General features: G+C 44.8%; 1 protein-coding gene across 3 annotated transcripts in view; it reads right to left on the reverse strand.

Moving 5' to 3' along the window:
* LOC101616356 (peroxisomal succinyl-coenzyme A thioesterase) overlaps positions 1-19559 on the reverse strand; it is a 47878-nt gene extending 28319 nt beyond the window's left edge. The window contains exons 1-3 of one of the 3 annotated variants that reach the window (XM_045155451.1): positions 18857-19540; positions 17480-17616; positions 13413-14271 (exon numbers count right to left, since the gene is read on the reverse strand). In XM_045155451.1, coding sequence (XP_045011386.1) covers positions 13675-14271; positions 17480-17616; positions 18857-19313 — 1191 coding nt within the window. In that variant the 5' untranslated portion in view covers positions 19314-19540 and the 3' untranslated portion in view covers positions 13413-13674. Of the gene's footprint in view, positions 1-13412; positions 14272-17413; positions 17617-18856 lie in introns of those variants that run through there. The other 2 variants (XM_045155449.1, XM_045155450.1) reach the window with 2 other exon arrangements.
* Positions 19560-19954: the final 395 nt, after the last annotated feature.

Genomic DNA, 19954 nt, shown 5'->3' on the forward strand with positions numbered 1-19954 from the left:
GAAATGACTGGAAGAGAGAGACAAGCGGCAGCAGTCATCATTCAAAGGTGTGTGTGCAGTGCCAGCTGATGAAAGTGGCAAGGAGGCAGAAGCAGGTCAGGGGCGGCAAGAACACCAGCGCCTATCTATGATCCCATAATGAAAGACGCCCCCTGCCGGGCATGGAGGCCTTTGGTCCCAGCACTCAGGAAGCTGAGGTAGGAGGATCACTGTGAGCCTGGCTACAGAGTGAGCTCCAGGTCAGCCTGGGATAGAACTGAGACCCTGGCTCAAAGAAAGGAAGGAAGGAAGGAAGGGAGGGAGGGAGGAAGGAAGGGAGAGAGGGAGGGAGAGAGGGAGGGAAGGAAGGAGGAAAAGTCCCCAGACACCTTAGAAACCTGGAATTCATCCCATCGCCCCCTGCTAACATACACACACAAGTTTAAGAACTGTTCATAGGACCAGAAGATCAAACTTTGGAGGGTGTCTCTACATTTTTGGGATACTCCAGCTGAAGGAGGTAATTTGCAAGAAATACAGCCTTAAGCCAGGCATGGTGGCACTCAGGAGGCAGAAGTAGGAGGATTGCTGTGAGTTCAAGGTCAACCTGAGATTACATAGTGAATTCTAGGTCAATCTGAGCTAGAGTGAGACCCTACCTTGGAAAACCAGGTATCACCATACCTGATTTTAACCTACATTACTGAGCCATAGTAACAAAAACAGCATGGTACTGGCACAAAAACAGACATGTAAATCAATGAAAGAGAATAGAGGACCCAGATATATCCAGGTAGCTATAGCCACCTGATCTTTGACAAAAATGCCAAAAATACTCACTGGAGAAAAAACAGCCTCTTCAGCAAATGGTGCTGGGAAAACTGGATATATATCTGTAGAAGGATAAAAATAGATCCTGCACAAGAATTAAATCCAAGTGGATTAATGAATTTAATATCAGACCTAAAACTCTGAAACTGGGGTTGTTCAGGAAATAAAACCATAGATCAACTGCTGGGACCTCATGAAATTACAAAACTTTTGTACAGCAAAGGACACTGTGAATAGAGCAAAGAGGCAACCTATAGAATAGGAGAAAATCTTTGCCAACTATAATTTGACAGAGGATTAATATCTAGGACACACAAAGAATTCAAAAAACTATAAAAATGAAATATTTTTTAAAATGGGCTGGAGAGATGGCTTAGTGGTTAAGGCGTTTGTCTGCAAACCCAACGGACCCAGGTTTGATTTCCCAGGACCCACGTTAGCCAGATGCACAAGGGGGTGCATTCATCCGGAGTTTGTTTGCAGTGGTTGGAGGCCCTGGCATGCTCATTCTCTCTCTTCTCCCTTCTTTTTCTGTCAAATAGATAAATGAAATAAAATATTTTAAAAAACTAAATAATAAAGCTGGGTGCCTTTAATCCCAGCACACAGGAGGCAAAGGTAGGAGGACTGCCTTGAGTTTGAGGCCACCCTGAGAATATAGAGTTAATTCCAGGTCAGCCAGAGCTAGAGTGAGACCCTACATTGAAAATCCAAAAAAAGCCAGGCGTGGTGGCGCACGCCTTTAATCCCAGCACTCGGGAGGCAGAGGTGGGAGGACTGCCTGAGCTCGAGGCCACCCTGAGACTACATAGTGAGTTCCAGGTCAGCCTGGACTAGAGTGAGACCTTACTTTGAAAAACCAAAAAATAAAAAAAGAAAAAAAAGAACCCCCCCCAAAAAAAAAAATCTTAAAAAAACTAAAAAATTGCCAGGCATGGTGGTGCACACCTTTAATCCCAGCACTTGGGAGGCAGAGGTAGGAGGATTGCCATGAGTTTGATGCCACCCTGAAACTACATAGTGAATTCCAGGTCAGCCTGAGCTAGAGCAAGACCCTTCTTTGGAGAAAAAAAAAAAATTAATACATGCTTTCTTCAAGACAGCAATAAATTAATTTCAAAAATGCCCTCATGTCAATAATGTATGCCAATGATAATTTCTTGATTTGTTCTTTCTATGATATTTGATCATTAGGGGGAGCTTGATGAAAGGAGATCTCTACTGATTTTGCAAGATTTGTATAGCTGCAAAATACTTTCAAAATGAAAAGTTAGAAGAAGAACAAAACACAATAATCTCTAAATATGAGAAAACCACCATAGGAGATCTTTGGTCATCTGTGTTTATCTTGTAAGACTAATGTAACCGGTCTATCTCAGAGCCTTCCTCCTCTACATCCTTAAATAATTACAGCTTTGCAAGAGAGAGAAAGGTTTCTAGGCCTTTGCCTTGCCTATGAACTTGTGTCTAAAATTCCTTAATTTTTTTTTTTTTTTACTGTTTTCTTGCCTCAAGCTACTGGACTCAGTTATACAATTTCCCCAGAGGACACTAATGATGTGTTTGTTATTTGGGTCAGTTAACTCTTCCTGTAATGGCCCTCAGTTTTCCTCCCCTCCCCCTTTCTTTCTTCCCTTCTTTCTTTCCTTTTTCCTCTTTTTTTTTTTTTTTTTTTTGGTTTTTCAAGGTAGGGTTTGACTTTAGCCCAGGCTGATCTGGAATTCACTATATAGTCTCAGGGTAGTCTCCAACTCACTGTGATCCTCCTACCTCTGCCTTCCGAGTACTGGGATTAAAGGTGTGCGCAACTACACCCGGCATCTTTTGTCTATTTTTTTTAAATTTTATTATTAATTTGCTAGTCGGGCATGGTGGCGCATGCTTTTAATCCCAGCACTTGAAGGCAGAGGTAGGAGGATTGCCATGAGTTCAAGGCCACCCTGTGACTCATAGTGAATTCCAGGTCAGCCTGAGCTAGAGTGAAACCTTCCCTCAAACAAAAACAAAAACAACAAACAAAAAATTTGAAAACTTTATTTATTTAATTTATTTGAGAGAGTGAGAATGAGCATACCAGGGCCTTCAGCCTCTGCAAACAAACTTCAGATGCATACGCCACCTTGTGCATCTGGCTTTTGTGGGTCCTGGGGAATTGAACCTAGGTCCTTGGATGTTGCAGGCATGCGACTTAACTGATAAGCCATCTCTCTAGCCCTTTCGTTCCTTTTCTTTGTAGTGCTGGGGATTAAACCTTGGTAGGGACTCATGCATGCTAGGAAAATGCTAAAACATTGAACTACATCCCCAGCCCTTATCTTTATTTTTTCAGAGAAATATGATAATCAGTTTCCCATGCCTGCAACAAAATACTTGTTCAATTTACAAGGAAGAAAAAGATTTATTTAAGCTCATGGTTTCACAATTTTGTCCATGGTTGTTTTACGTCATCGCTTTGATTCTGTGGCAACATAACACCATTGCCATGATGTGTGGCAGATGGAGCTGCTCCCCTCATCCATAGCTGGGAAGCAGAGAGAAAGGGGGAGGGCAGAAGTACATATGTTCCTCGAGGGCATGCCCTTGTGAGAGGCCCTACCTTCTAAAGGTTGTACCTCCTGAAGGGTTAATAGCCTTCTCTGAAAACTACAGGGAACTAACGTGTTAATAAATAACTAACCTTAAGATTAGGCCAAGTTTCAAAGAGGAAAGTGGGGGGAGGGAGGGAATTGCCATAGATATTGTTTACAATTATGTTAGTGGTCAATTAAAAAGATAATTAAAAAAAAAAACATTAGAAGGCCATAAAGAACAAAAACATCCAGTCCTCCCTATACAATTCTGCAAAATAGCCTATTTGGAGCAAGGACCTGCACCTGATCCAGTCTGTTTGTCTTAGGCTCCTCCTTGTAAGTTTGAACCCCAGCCTGGCTCAGTGCTTCAGCCTTCCTGCTGCCCCTGCGCTCTCTCAATAGTCTGTAGAGATCAAGTCCGGTGTTCTCTTTTGCCTTCCTCTTACACTTTCCTTAACTGCCTCCTTCATTGTCTGAAAACTAAGCCTTTAGCATGTAGCCTTTTGAGGACCTTCAACATCCAAACATAAGGGCTAGGGATGTTCAGTGGCTTGTAAAGGGAGAAAAATAGAAGTCACTTACTTCCTTGCAGGAACTCATAAAAGAATGGAATGAAACACTTGCTTCAGCAGATCAGGATGGTAGATAAACAGGATGCTCTGCTAGTCTGAATAGCATTACCTGGGCCTGCATTGTTAAGCAAAATCCTTAAGGGCAGATAATTGGGACATTCAGAAAATCTTGGTCCAGGCCTACCTCATGCCCCGCTAGGCAGTTCCTATAACTGACCAACCGACCTGTTCACAAGCTTTTTTTCCTCCCTATAATCTATGAATGGAATGTCCCTGCTGTAATGCACTGAATCCCCCTTTATATTTAAAACTACTTTTATGGAACTAGAGAGAAGGCTTAGTGGTTAAACCCTTGCCTATGAAGCCTAAGAACCCCGATTCGAGACTCTATTCCCCAGGACCCACGTTAACCAGATGCACAAGGGGGCGCAAGTGTCTGGAGTTCGTTTGCAGTTGCTGGAGGCCCTGGCACGCCTATTCTCTCTATCAGCTTCTTTCTCTGTTGCTATCAAATAAATAAATAAAAATAAATGCAAAAAAATATTAAAATTACTTTTATGGCTTTAACTGCAACATGTGAGCTGTGATTTGTGGTTTAACTCCCATCCTGTTTTTGCAATGCACATCTTATAGTTTTCTCCAGTAAAAGCTGACACTCCAAGCAGCTTGAGGGTGCTCTAGGAGATCCCCTCTGACGTGCAGCCCGGGCACGTTGGTTCTCTCAGCACCTTGTGAGTCAGTGGTCTTACTGATGCGACACCGGACTCCACAACAGTTAAGGGCACTTACTTTCAAAGCCTGCTATCCAGCGCTCAATTTTCCCAGCACTGCATAAAGTCAGATACAAAGTGGAGAACTCAGGGCTGGGGAGATGGCTTAGTGGCTAAGCGCTTGCCTCTGAAGCCTAAGAACCTCAGTTTGAGGCTCGATTCCCCAGGTCCCAGGTAAGCCAGATGCAGAAGGTGGCACATACGTCTGGAGTTCATTTGCAGTGGCTGGAGACTCTGATGTGCTCTCTCTCTCTCTTTTTCTGTCTGTCTGTCTGTCTGTTGCTCATAAATAAATAAATAAATAAATAAATAAATAAATAAATAAATAAATAAATAAAACAAAGTAATGCATTCATCAGTGACCCCAGTGCTCCAGGACAACAGGAGGTGGAGCCAGAAAAATCTAAGCCCCGGGCCAGACTCATCTGTGGTAGGTCAGGACAAAATGGAGTCACTGCGGACAGCAGGATGGTGACAGAGACATAGGAAGTGGGTCTTCCACATTCCTCGGGGAACCACCCAGCCATCATCCCTTCCTTGCCTAACAATGTCCCAGGTCTAGGTTTCCTGCCCCTTATCTCTCAGGTCACTTTGTCACTGTTCTGGTCTCACACCCTAGCTATTTGAAATAGCTAGTATAGAGAACAAAGGAGTTATTTTTCCTTCCTCACCTTCCCCCAACTGAAGAGTCCTATATAGCCCACAAGCTGTAATCTCAAAGTTGGCTGTGCTCCGCTCTTGAGAGTCAGTCTTGGCAGCTCATGTTTTTCCTGAATAAAAGCTTCCATCTTTGCTTCAGAGTGGTCTCTGTGGTCTGGGTCACTCCCAAATCTTACCATTTGTAGTGAAGAGGCCCTGGGTCACAGAACGTGGACCACAGATACCTCGGGGTTGTTCTCACACACAAATAGTGGGGCATGGAAGGATTGGCCTTGAAAAACAAACTAACAACAGTAACAACAAATATATATATATATTTGTGATGATTGATAGATGCACGTTTCAATAAGTAAACCACTGCCAGTCTGGGTACAAAAGTCTTGTCATGGGGCTGAAGAGATGGTTTAGTGGTTAAGCACTTGCCTGTGAAGCCCTAAGGACTCTGTTTTGAGGCTTGTTTCTCCAGGACCCACATAAGCCAGATGCACAAGGTGGCACATGCATCTAGAGTTTGTTTTCAGTGGCTGGGGGCCCTGATGCACTCTCTCTCTCTCTCTCTCTCTCTCTCTCTCTCTCTTTCTCTCTGCCTCTCTCTGCCTCTTTGTCTGTCTGTAGCTTTCAAATAAATAAATAAAAATGAACAAAAAAAGGTCTTGTCATTGTTCTGGTTAGATCGTCTTGGCTCATTTCCCAAAACCTTAACCTTTTTTTTTTTTTTTCTTTTTTTTTTTTTGAGGTAGTGTCTCACTCTAGTCCAGACTGACCTGGAATTCTCTACGTAGTCTCAGGGTGGTCTCGAACTCACAGCAATCCTCCTACCTCTGCCTAGGATTAAAGCTGTGCATCACCACACCCGGCTCCAAAACCTTAATCTTTAATTCATCTAGTTGAGTACTTGTCAAGACCTTTTCCCTAGTAACCTCATGTTGAGAGATTAAACCTTTCAGAGAACATTGATTACCTTTTGTAATTTTACTGGATGAGAGACAAGCCTTGCCACAGAGCTGTTGGATAAACAGAATGAAACACTGGCTTACAAAAATATAGTAATCAGCCGGGCATGGTGGTGCACACCTTTAATCCCATCACTTGGGAGGCAGAGGTAGGAGGATCACTGTGTATTTGAGGCCACCCTGAGACTCCATAGTGAATTCCAGGTCAGCCTGAGCTAGAGTGAGACCCTACCTTGAAAAAACAACAAAAATACATTACTCGCTGACTCTCAATACTCCATAGCCCTATCCATTCCTACTATTTAGAAGAGGTAAATTTTTATATTTGGAAAAATAGGAATTACTGTTTCTTCATATTTATTAAAATGAGATTTTTGGGCACTTGTTTTCTGACATGCCATGGTCAGGATCATGAAAATATCATATTCATCAAACATGGGACCACAACATCTAACTCTTGTATTATCACACTCAAAACCCCTCTTCACAAATTCAGACTGGTCAACTTGTCCTGCATTTCTCCTAGAATATCTTATTAAAATATAATGATACTCTCACTTTTGGTTAGAGAAGCTTCTCTTTTCAGATGGCAGTAACCTTGGGATGACTCAGAAGGCACCATGGTGCTGAGAAGTGACAGAGGAGTGCTCAGCACTGAAATATCTCCATCACACCTTCCAAGGCTCAGGGTCCATTGCGGAAGAGGTAGCAGAAAGAATATAAGAGCCAAAGGAAGGATAGAATTCCTTACAAGGTGCTCCTCCAGACACAAAATGGCCTGGAGACTTCCGGTTAAGACGGCGGCGTAGGTACCACGCCAAAGCAGCCTAGGGGGGAAAAAGACCAAAAAAACTCAGCAATATACACACTTTTACTAAAAAGTGAGGTGTATAGGAAATTGAAGCAACAGCGGAGAAGTAGGAGAGATCCAGAGCATCCAGAGCCCGCACAGGCCAGCAAAAGCGGCCCCGGCAGCTCCGCCAACCACGGCGGCGGCGCACCAGAAAGCCGCCAGACTCGGCTCGAGCCGCAGGAGAAGCCAGGTGCGGGCGCTTCCCCTCACACCGCGCTCTCCACAACTCGGAAACGTGAGGGGAGAGCGGCAGCGAGCAGCGGAGGAGCAGACCGCGAGGGAGAAGAACACGTGGAGCAGCGAGACAACCAGAGCAGCCGCGGCTCCCTCCCCTCCCCCACCGCCTGAGCCCAGCTCCGGCGAACAGAGCAGCGTCCCGGGACCTGGCCACGCCAACTTGGGCTGACAGCGGGACCCAACCAGGAGCAGAGTCCGGCAGCAACATCAGCGGCTCTGGCACCGGTAACAGTGGCCCCAGCAGCAGCAGCTCCAGTCACGGCAGCAGCGGCAGATCCCGCAGCAGCAGCTTCAGTGGCAGCAGCGGCAGTGGACACAGCAGCAGCAGCTTCAGCAGCAGTGGCGACAGACCCAGCAGTGGCAGCTTTAGCAGCAGCAGTTCCAGCAGCAGGGGTGCTGATCTGCAGAGCCACACTTGCCAGGCTCGGTTTGCCCCGCAGGAAAAGTCAGTGCCCAGCTCCGGAAATCAGAACAGCAGCCCGATGACCCAGGCAGCAACTTGACTGAGACCAAAATCATCCAAGGTAACTGGGATTGCACCAGGGAAGGGTCACATTTGGTCACAAGCTGACTCGGATCCCTCAACAGACCAGAAATCTTAACCTCTTTGTTGATAGAGGATCTGGTTGTTATAATAACTATTGTTGCATGCATACTTGGGGCTGTTTTTGATTGAATGTGTACAGTGTTTAGTTAACTTTTAGAATCTACCTGTATTTTATTCCACTCAGCCTGCTTGAATACTCCCATAGCAGGGAAACTCAACCCCTAGGAGCACCTTTGTAGATACTCTGAGAGTCTTAAGAGCCACATCTAACACCTTAAGCTCCTACCGTGAAAATATATAACATCAAATCAATTGATACCGCTAAGAATACCCAGCTAGCTAGAAAATCCAAGCATTAACTTAATCCAAGATGCAAAAATATATAATTATAACACAAGAAACACTAAAAAGCAAGACGATATAAATCCACCTAAAAGTATTAATGCATCAGAAATGACCTCTGGTGAGAATGAGTTAGAGGAAATGCCTGAGAAAGATTTCAAAAGAATGATTGTAAATATGTTCAAAGAAATCAGAGAACAAATCAAAAGAGTCAAAGATGAAATCAAAGGAATCAAAGAAGATGCAGGACAAAATGGCCTGGATATCCATGTCCTCACAGTGCCTGACACTACCTACACAAGACCATCATAATAGGAGGAAAAAGATCATGACATCAAAATAAAAGAGACTGATTGAGAGGGGGAGGGGATATGATGGAGAGTGGAGTTTCAAAGGGGAAAGTGGGGGAGGGAGGGAATTATCAGGGATATTGTTTACAATTGTGGAAGTTGTCAATTAAAATATATATATATATATATATATATATATATATATATATATATATATATATGCATGTATGTATGTGTGTATATGCATATATATAATGATTGATAAGCTTCTCGTTTTTCAGATGGGAGCTGAACCTGAGGAGATAAATGACCCAGCACACTCCACCCTGGTCCCAGCTGTTTCAAAACCACAGAGGAATTGGGGAAATAAGCAACAGTGCTGCTTTCTTAGTGAATCTAATATCAGCACAAGGGTGAAGGAGATAGACACTGAGGACACGGAACACCTACCAAAGCAGAGATCCAGAGGCTCCTAAGTGCCCATCACTGAAGTAGACTTAAAATGCTTCCAGCATGGCTCAGGGAATTTTGTGGAAGAGGGGGCAGAAAGAATGTTGGAGCCACAACTTGGGACATTTTGCAGAGACACTGCCTCTCCCTCTCATAATGCATGACCCACAATCCCCATAGGGTTGACCTGTACCTCCAGTGAGGAAGACCTCTTCAGAAAAGGGGCAGGGAGGAGGGAAATGATGGTACCAACATGTGTTGTTTACGTACTAAATACGTCCATATCTAATAATAAAAATATGTATAATGCAAAGAACTCAAAAAGTTAAATAATAAGGAATCAAACAAGCCAATCAAAAAATGGGCTATGGAGCTAAATAGAGCATTCTCAAAGGAAGAAATACGAATGGCATATAAGCATCTAAAAAAAGGTTCTACGTCACTAGCCATCAGGGAAATGCAGATTAAAACTACATTGAGATTCCATCTCACTCCTGTCAGATTGGCCACCATCATGAAAACAAATGATCATAAATGTTGGTGGGGATGTGGAAAAAAAGGAACCCTTCTACACTGCTGGTGGGAATGCAATCTGGTCCAGCCATTGTGGAAAACAGTGTGGAGGTTCCTAAAACAGCTAAAGATTGATCTACCATATGACCCAGCTATAGCACTCCTAGGCATATATCCAAAGGACTCATCTCATTTCCTTAGAAGTACGTGCTCAACCATGTTTATTGCTGCTCAATTTATAATAGCTGGGAAATGGAACCAGCCTAGATGTCCCTCAACTGATGAGTGGATAATGAAGATGTGGCACATTTATACAATGGAGTTCTACTCAGCGGTAAAGAAAAGTGAAGTTATGAAATTTGCAGAAAAATGGATGGACCTGGAATGGATTATACTAAGTGAGGTAACCCAGGCCCAGAAAGCCAAGCGCCACATGTTCTCCCTCATATGTGGATCCTAGCTACAGATGATTGGGCTTCTGTGTGAAAGTGAAAATACTTAGTAACAGAGGCCAGTAAGTTGAAAAGGAGACATAAAGGGAAGAGAAAGGAAGGGAGGAGAATACTTAATAGGTTGATATTGTATATATGTAATTACAATGATTGTAATGGGGAGGTAATGTGATGGAGAATGGAATTTCAAATGGGAAAGTGTGGGGGTGGGGAGGGAGGGAATTACCATGGGATATATTTTATAATCATGGAAAATGTTAATAAAAATAAAAATATATATATATATAATGATTGAGCCAGACCTGGTGGTGCATGCTTTTAACTCCAGCTCTCTGGAGGCAGAGGTAGGAGGATTTCTGTGAGTTGGAGGCCACCCTGAGACTACATAGGGAGTTCCAGGTCAGCCTGAGCTACAGTGAGACCCTACCTCTAAAAACAAGGCAAAGAGTAAACTTTTTTTTTTTTTTTTTTTTTTAAGTTTTTCGAGGTAAGGTCTCACTTTAGCCCAGGCTGATCTGGGATTCACTATGTAATCTCAAAGTGGTGTTGAACTCGTAGTGATCCTCCTACCTCTGCCTCCCAAATGCTGGGATTAAAGGCATGTGCCACCAAGTCTGGTCAGAGTATTTTTGTTGTTGTTGTTGTCTTTTTGTTTTTTCAAGGTAGAGTCTCAATGTAGCCCAGGCTGACCTAGAATTCACTATGTAGTCTCAGGGTGGCCTAAAACTCATGGCGTTCCTCCTACCTCTGCTTCCTAAGTGCTGGGTTTAAAGGTGTGTGCCACCATGCCCGGCTCAGAGTAAACATTTTTAACTGCTATAAGGCATAGTAAAAAAAAATTTTAAAAAAAAGGCATAGTAAGGAGAGACTAAAGCAATATAAATTTGATAACCATCAAGGAAGCAACAAACTGTAGTTCAAGTCCAATATCATCACCAGTGATTGGCAGTCTCCACATTAATATATACAAATTTATTTACTTATTTATTTATTAGAGACAGAGAGATAAAAAGAGAGAGAATAGGCATGATACCAGGGCCTCCAGCCACTGTAAATGAACTCCAGATGCATGTGCCCCCTTGTGCATCTGGTTTACGTGGGACTTGGAGAATCAAGCCAGGGCCCTTAGGCTTTGCAGGCAAACACTTTAACTGCTAAGCCATCTCTCCAGCCCCCAGATATTTCAACTTTGCCCCTCCAGCTGGGCTGAGGAACCAGGGAAAACTTTCATCTCTAGTCAACAGCCTCCATGGTAGCCCTTTCACAGTCAGTGAAAGATTCCATCTCAAGGAAATAAGGCAGAAGCACACAGAGGACCACTCAATGATTTCTTCAGGCTGCTGCATGCGTGGGTATACGGTGTACACATGCATTCGCCACACTCACACGCACCACGTAAATAAAAATAAGTGGTTCTTGTTTTATGTCCTTATGCTTTAGGGTGCTTTGTTTTACAATAGACAAGTGACAAAGCATAAGTCATAGAAGACAAGGACCCTCATTTTTTAATTTACAATTGCACACTTTGGTCAAAATTTGATAGAAAAACTTTTCTCCCCCCCCCCCCGTCCCCTTTTTTTTCCAAGGTAGGGTTTCACACTAGCTCAGGCTGACCTGGAACTCTATAGCTCCAAGCTGGCCTCCAATTCAGTGATCCTTCTACCAGTGCCCCCAGGTGCTAGGACTAAAGGTGTGCACCACCATGCCCAGCTAGGACATCCCTTCTCTGCTGGGGAGATTCAAACAGCTAGGGCTAGAACCATCTTGGAGGTTTTTGTTGCTCACACCTAACACATAGGTTGGGATGGCTCAACTCATCTCAGTTGAGAGAGTCACAGAAGTGCTTGTAGTTGGCCTCTCCCTGTTTTGAGCTTCCTCACAGAAGCGAGGTAGTCAAATTTCACACATGGTGGCTCCATACAGCAGGAACAAGTGTTCTAGCAAATTGGTGGAAATTCCATGGCCTTTGATCACCTAGCCTTTGAAGCCACATGGTCCCACTCTGGCCAATTCTACTGATGGCCACAATCCTAAGCCCACACAGACTTGAAGGGAGGGTATACAGGTCCCACTTTTGGTGGGAGAAAATAAACTGCATAAAGTTATATCACTGTGATTATGTTAAGGATAATTTTCAGCCGGGCGTGGTGGCTCACGCCTTTAATCCCAGCACTCGGGAGGCAGAGGTAGGAGGATCGCCATGAGTTCAAGGCCACCCTGAGACTACAGAGTTAATTCCAGGTCAGCCTGGACCAGACTGAGACCCTACCTTGAAAAACCAAAAAAAAAAAAAAAAAGGATAATTTTCTTTGTATTTATCCTGGCCGTGGTTGTAGCATACTTTATATATGAAACTTGATGTACTGGAGTTCAATTTTAGAAAACTCTCAGCCATTGTCTCTCCAAATACACTTGTATAATGCAGTGTGGCCTCATGTCAAGGGAAGTGAGGAATACTTCCTCTTAGATTACCACACTGTAATGTCCAAAGTCCACTCTTAGAACCAGAGTGTACACATGATCATTTACCTTTGGAGCAGAGTTAACAATTCAACAAGCAGATGTTCCCAAGTCCTCTTTTCAAAGGATTTTTCTGACTTCTATAATAAAAAGGTCATCTCCCTTTCCTTATATCAACACCTCCCTTTTGCATCTGGCAAATAAAAATTCTACCCTGGGCTAGACAGATGGCTTAGGAGTTAAGGTGCTTGCCTGCAAAGCTTAAGGACCCAGGTTCAATTCCCCAGAACCCATGTAAGGCAGATGCACAAAGTGGTGCATGCATCTGGAGTTCATGTGCAGTGACTAGAGGCCCTGGTGTGCCCATTCTCTCTCTTTCTCTCTCAAATAAATAAACAAATGATGGGGCTGGAAAGATGGCCTAGCAGTTAAGGCGTTTGCCTGCAAAGTCAAGAGACCTCAGTTTGATTCTCCAGGTCCCACGTAAGCCAGATGCACAAGGTGGCACATGTGCCTGGAGCTTGTTTGCAGTAGCTGAAGGCCCTGGTGTGCCCATTCTCTCTCTCTGCCTCTTTCTTTCTTAAATAAATAAATTTTAAAAACAAATAAAATATTTTAAAAATTTCTACCCTATTACCAATAGTTGGAACAACTATCGGCAACTATTTTCTCACCATGACAAAAATCCATTAATCATTTATTTTTATTTTTGTTTTTTCAAGATAGGGTCTTATTCTAACTCAGGCTGAATTGGAATTCACTATGTAGTCTCAGGGTAGCCTCAAACTCATGATAATCCTCCTACCTCTGCCTCCCAAGTGCTGGGATTAAAGGCATACAACACCATGCCTGGCATCCATTAATCTTTGAAACCCATCTAGCATTAGCTAAAAAATAAAAGAAAACCACCTCAACAACAAAATCTCCCAAACCTCAAAGAAAACATAAGTTTTAATAGTAGAGGTGTTTTTATTTTTCCAGCTCATTGTTTTGTATACATTTGAATCATCTACAAGCATATGTTGTTAGTAAAATGCTTCACTGGCAAAACTTAAGTCAGTAAAGTGACCTAAGATATACCATTAAAGCCAAAAATGTGAATTCAATGCTATTGAGGGGATATTTGATTCAGTTATTGGCCATTTGAATTTGACTTTTAATCTTGAATCTAACATGTCAAAGATGGATAAATATATTACAATCTAGGGTTTTGGGTATCTCCTAGGTGTTTCCCAAAGAAGGATAGAATTTGCTTCCAGGCATCTATCTGGGCTTTAGAGTGAGCCCGAACCTCCCCACCCCAGATCACAGCTTTGTTGACTAATGTGTGCAGGGAAGCTAGACACACAGGGAAGTAAGGAGGTTCTATGTAATGCCCAGTCCCAGGGTAAGAGATTATCTGGGGCTTTTCCTTTCCATGGGCCTGTAAGCGTTCAGAGGCTACCTGGGCATATAAGTCACTCCTCCAGTTATGATCATCCTGCCCAACAATGAAGAGGAGCGGTCCTTTAGCCTTCTCTATTGGAATCATACTGGGGTTCTCACAGCCTCCTACAATATCGTTCCGAACATCCAGGATGTCCAGAATGCCTGAGAAAGTGGTCTTGGTTCTCCTAAGGTCATAGCCCAAGGCTGGTATCGTAGTCTGCTTGTAGTGTATGGGTCTGTTTGCACAGAACGCAGAGCCATTGATGGAAACCGTGGCTGAGATATTCTTCAAGAATGAGGCCATTGAGAGACAAATGTCAGCTCCTAGAGAAAGCCCCAGAAGCCCAATATCTGGGCCCTTTACCTGAAAGACAAGGAGAATCAAGAGTCACAAATTTATCCAGGTGAGTGTGGAGGCCTAAGAGTGACCCTAGCACTTAGGAAGTGGAAGCAGGAGAATCCGTTCATGACCGTCCTTCACTATAGTTCAAGGTCACTGTGCACTACATGAGACTCTGTCTCAGAAACATAAAAAAAGCCAGGGGTGGTGGCTCATGACTTTAATCCCAGCACTTGGGAGGTAGAGGTAGGAGGATCACTGTAAACTCAAGGCCACCCTGAGACTACAGAGTGAATTCCAGGTCAGCCTGGGCTAGAGCAAGATCCTACCTCAGAAAACCAAATAAAGAGAAAACATAAAAAAGGAAAGGAAGAGGGAAGAAAATTTATCCATTATAAAAATGATTTTCTTGGGCTGGAGAGATGGCTTAGCAGTCACGGTGCTTGCCTGTGAAGCCCAGGGGCCCGTGTTCTACTCCCCAGGTCCCGTGTAACCCAGATGCACAAGGTGATGCTAGTGTAAGGTCATGCATGTGCACAGGGTGGCACAAGCATCTGGAGTTCAACTGCAGTGGCTGGAAGACCTGGCACACCAATTCTCTTTTGTTAAATTTTTATTTATTTATTTTTATTTGAGACACAGAGGGAAAGAGAGAATGGGCATGGCCTGGTCTCTAGCCACTGCCAATAAACTCTAGATGCATTTGCCACCTGATGCATCTGCTTATGTGGGACCTGGAGAATCAAACCTGGGCCCTTAGGCTTTACAGGCAAGTACCTTAATCACTAAGCCATCTCTCCAGCCCCTTAATTTTTTTTTTCCCAGTGGGTGTGGTGGCACAAGCCTTTAGTCCCAGCACTTGGGAGGCAGATGTAGGAGTTTGAGGCCACCCTGAGACAACATAGTGAATTCCAGGTCAGCCTGGGCTAGAGTGAAACCCTACCTCAAAAAACAAAACAAAAAAAAAAAAAATTTTTTTTTTTTTTCCTTTTTATTGGTTCTTTGAAGTAAGGTCTCACTCTAGCCCAGGCTGACCTGGAATTCACTCTGTAGTCTCAGGGTGGCCTTGATACATGGCGATCCTCCTACCTCTGCCTCCTAAATGCTGGAATTAAAGGCATGTGCCACCATGCCTGGCTAAACATGCTTTCTTTTTTTGAAATTCTTGTTTTATTTTTATTTATTTGGCAGAAAGAAAGAAAGAGAGAGCAAAAGAGGGGAGGAGAGAGAGAATAGGTGCACCAGGGCTCCAGCCACTGCAAACAAACTCCAGACGTGTGTGCCCCCTTGTGCATCTGGCTTACGTGAGTCCTGGGGCACCGAACCTGGGTCCTTTGGCTTTGCAGACAAATGCCTTAACTGTAAGCCATCCCTCCAGACCTAAAAATGCTTTCTAAAATACAACCAGAGAAAGGTTGTTAGGTTCAATGTGTGAATTTTCCAAACCAGCTAACAAGAGGTCTTTTTTTTTCTTTTTCCTTCTTTCTTTCCCTCTCTCTCTTTTTTTTTTTTTTTTGAGATAGTCTTGCTATGTGGCCTAAGATGACCTTGTATTGTCAATCTTCCTATATCAGCCTCCCAGGTACTAGGATTACAGGCATGTACCACCATGCTGGACATGGTAGTGTTTTCTTACTAGTTGATTAACACATAGTAAACAAATCTTTAAAACACTGTCAAATTTGGGGCTGGAGAGATGGCTTAGAAGTTAAGCACTTGCCTGTAAAGCCTAAGGACCACAGTTCCCCATGACCCACGTGAACCAGATACATAAGGTGGCACATGCATCTGGAGTTTGTTTGTAGTGGATGGAGGTCTTGATGTGCCCATTCTCTCTTTCTCTCTCTGTTTCTCTCAAATAAATAAATAAAAATAAACAAAAAATTAAAAAAAAAAAACACTGTCAAATTTAGGCTGGGCCTTTAATCCCAGCATTCAGAAGGCAGAGGTAGGAGGATTGCTGTCAGTTCAAGGCCACCCTGAGACTACATAGTGAATTCCACATCAGCCTGGGCTAGAGTGAGACCTTACCTCAAAAAAAAAAAAAAAAAAAAAAAAAAAAAAACGGGGGGGGGGGAGTGCTGGAGAGATGGCTTAGTGGTAAAGGCACTTGCCTGCAAAGCCAAAGGACCCAGGTTTGATTCCCCAGGATACACATTAGACAGATGCACAAGGGGGCACATGCATCTGGAGTTCGTTTGCAGTGGCTAGAGGCCCTGGCACACCCATTCTGTCTGTTTCCTCTCTCTCTCTGCTTAAAAAAATTTAAGTAATTCTAATAAATTAATTTTAAAAAAATTAAGAAGTTGGTCATTGATGTTCTAGAGAATCATCTACTAGAGAATGCTGAGGCACGGAGCCTGTGAGGGCCTCCTTCACAGTGGGCCTGACCCAAGTCTTTATAAGGTTGAGTATTCAACTGTGTGGAATGATTCAGTGGACCCCATCCAAATAACATTGGCAAATAATTAACTTTATAGAAACAAAGCACTGCCTCAAAACCCAATTCAGTAAATCTTAGTCTTTGAAAGGGTCAGGCAATTTTTATTTGTTTGTTTGTTTGTTTTTCGAGTTAGCATCTCACTCTGGTCCAGGCTGACCTGGAATTTAACTATGTAGTCTCAGGGTGGCCTCGAACTCTCGGCGATCCTCCTACCTCTGCCTCCCGAGTGCTGGGATTAAAGGCATGCATCACCACGCCCGGCTAGGGGCAGGCAAATTCTGATCAAAATTGGGCACATACTCATTTTAGAAAAATTTAAAAATATGTAAAAATGAAAAGCCCAATTTGTAATACATTTTTTGTTTGTCTGTTTTTGTTTTTCCAGGTATGGTCTCGCTCTAGCCCAGGCTGACTTGGCATTCACTATGTAGTCTCAGGCTGGCCTCGAACTTACTGCGATCCTCCTACATTTGCCGTCCAAGTGGTAGGATTAAAGGCATGTACCACCATGCCCGGCTAGGAATGGAATTTTAATAGTAACAAAATTTCATGTGACACTTATTATGATTAATTCTGTATCGCGAATCCATTTGACAGAAAAGGAAAATATTGGCTCTCAAAGTCAAGGAAATGGGCAAAAGAAATTCGCTCTGTGAAAAACAAACACAGGTGACCTCTGTAGATAGTCTTAGAGACTGACTAAATAAAGGGCAAGGGGAGAACCTGGGGATGCTGAAGCAAGTAGCATACGGCTTCTTCAAAGTATTCCATTTCTAAGGTGTTGGGCACCTTGGGGAGATCTTCAAAGTCATAATAGGCCACAGCCATTACGGCAAAGCCATGGCCAGCCAGAAGACTGGCTCGATATTCCAACAGGCCTCCTCCAACGCCATAGATATCAATGATCCCTGGAAAGGGTCCACGTCCTAGAAAGGAAGTATTAGAAGGGGAAGGTGTTAGGCAAGTGAAAGAATCTTCTTTTTCTCTTAGAAACCTTTCTTGATTATTTAGTGGGTTTCTATAAATCAGACAAGAAGATAGATCCCCATGGCACTTCTGAAAAGGTAAGTACTTTGGAAGTAGAAAAATCCAATGCAGCATAATTGTGTGTGCATGTGAACGTGCGTGTACAGTGTGTGGTATAGTATGTATATGTGGTGCATGTACACATGTATGCAGGTGTGCACACCCTATGTGTACACATGCATGTGGAGGCCACTGGAGGACATCAGCTGTCCATCCAGCTTTTTAAAATGTGTTCTGGGAAGTTAGAGCCTGATGGTCTCTGGCCTGTGGGGCCGTCATGCTTAACCAGTTAAGTGCTCTTAACCACAGAGTAACTTTATATTGATGATGTCACCTGAGGTGACTCTATACATTATTCATATAGTTGTGCAAATCAGTTGTAAGGCAGGTAACAAAACCTATGGACATCAAAATTTTTCAATGTGATCCATTAACCCCGACCATGCCAGCTTCTCTGCATGTGCCAGACAGCCAAGCCCAAGACAGCAGCAAGAAAGCGGGGAGTGGGGGAGCCCGGGGGGGGGGGGCTGGAGCTACGGCTTAGTGGTTAAGGTGCTTGCCTGCGAAGCCTAAGGGACCTAGGTTCGATTTTCCAGGTTCCACGTAAGCCAGATGCACATGTGGTGCATGCGTCTGGGTTTCATTCGCAGTGGCTGGAGGCTCACTCTTTCTTTCCTCTCTTAAAAAAATAAAAAAGTAAAAAACACTGGGGCTGGAGAGATGGCTTAGCAGTTGAGGTGCTTGCCTGCAAAGCCAAAGGACCTCGGTTCGATTCCCCAGGACCCACATAAGCCAGATGCACAAGGTGGCACATGTGTCTGTAGTTTGTTTGCAGTGGCTGGAGGCCGTGGCATGCCCCGTTCTCTCTCTCTCTCACTCTTTCCCTCAAATAAATAATAAAATATTTTTAAAAAGTAAAAGTAAAGAAAACAAAAACAAAAAAAGAGTAAGGGAATGAAGCAAGCGCTCGGGAGGCAGAGGAGCACTGCGAGTTCAAGACTCCCTAGTGAATTCCAGATCAGCCCGGGCTCGGGCGGGACGCTACCTGCAAAAGGACTCAGGACACCGACAAGTCCCGGGAAGCTCCCCAACCGCAAGCGTCTCGCCCGCCCGCGCTCCCGGGGGCGGCGCGGGTCTCACCTGGCGGCAGGAAGAGCGTGGCGCGCACCCGGCCCGCGCGCACCGGCACTCGCCGCACCCCGGGCGGCAGGAAGCGGCGCTCGAGCACCGCGCGCGCCAGCGGCCGCCCGGCGTCGGGCTCGTGGCCGTCCAGCGCCTCCAGCTCCACGGCGAAGGGCGTGCGCACGTCCCGCTTGAGCAGGCGCCACGAGGGCCGCTCGGCCTCCAGCGCCCAGAGCAGCCCCATGGGCTCGAGCCCCGCGAAGCTGCCGCCCAGCGCGGGCGCGCGCGCCAGGTCCAGCTCGCCGCCGGCGTCGGCGCGGTAGCGCGCGTGGGCGCGGAAGCGCGCGCCCTTCTCGTCGCGCAGGGACGCGCGCAGCGTGACGGGCTGCCCGGGGGCCAGGCCGCGCACGGCGATGCGCACGGGCTCGTCCCAGCCGCGGGGGCCCGCGGGATCCACGCTCAGCGTCGCCGACATGCCGCCCTCGGGAGCCCGGTGAGCGACGGAACTTGGCGCCAAAGCGGTCGGTAGCAGAGCCCACCTGCTTGGGGTCTGGAGCTTCTAGAATCCCGCCCCCCAGACAGCTCTGAAGCCAATGGAACCAGGTTGCTGCTAGGGGGCGGGGCGCAAGGGGCCGTCCGAGGTCTGGCCTTGGGCATGAACTGGCCCTGAGGATTCTGCCTGTCACCTCCTCCGTTCTTGGAAAGAAAAACCGATGGTGACATCAGCCGTGAAGATCAAGCCAAAGTCCAGCCCTTCCGTGGATGGCACTTGCTTGCATACTAGGCCGCCAAGGTTCAAGTCACCCACGTGTCATCCAGACGCTTTTAAAGCTTCTTTGCAGTGGTCAAGAGATCGTGGTCGTGTAAACAAAAACTTTTATTTTTAAAGCTTTTAACGGAGCATAACTACCTTAGACAAGTTTGGCTACTATTGAATGCCTGAGATCAGTTAGTTTATGAAAAACAGATTATTTCTTAAGAGTTCCGGATCCTAAGAAGTTCAAGTGGGAGAGGCTCTGCTGTGTCCTCCTGTGGCTGAGAAGAAAAAGAATATGCCAGAAAGGTGCTGGAGGCTTGGGTTGTATCTTAGAGTAGTGTGTATGCTTAGTACATGCC

The sequence above is a fragment of the Jaculus jaculus genome, chromosome 7 (assembly GCF_020740685.1).
Source record: "Jaculus jaculus isolate mJacJac1 chromosome 7, mJacJac1.mat.Y.cur, whole genome shotgun sequence".
Taxonomy (NCBI): Eukaryota; Metazoa; Chordata; class Mammalia; order Rodentia; family Dipodidae; genus Jaculus; species Jaculus jaculus.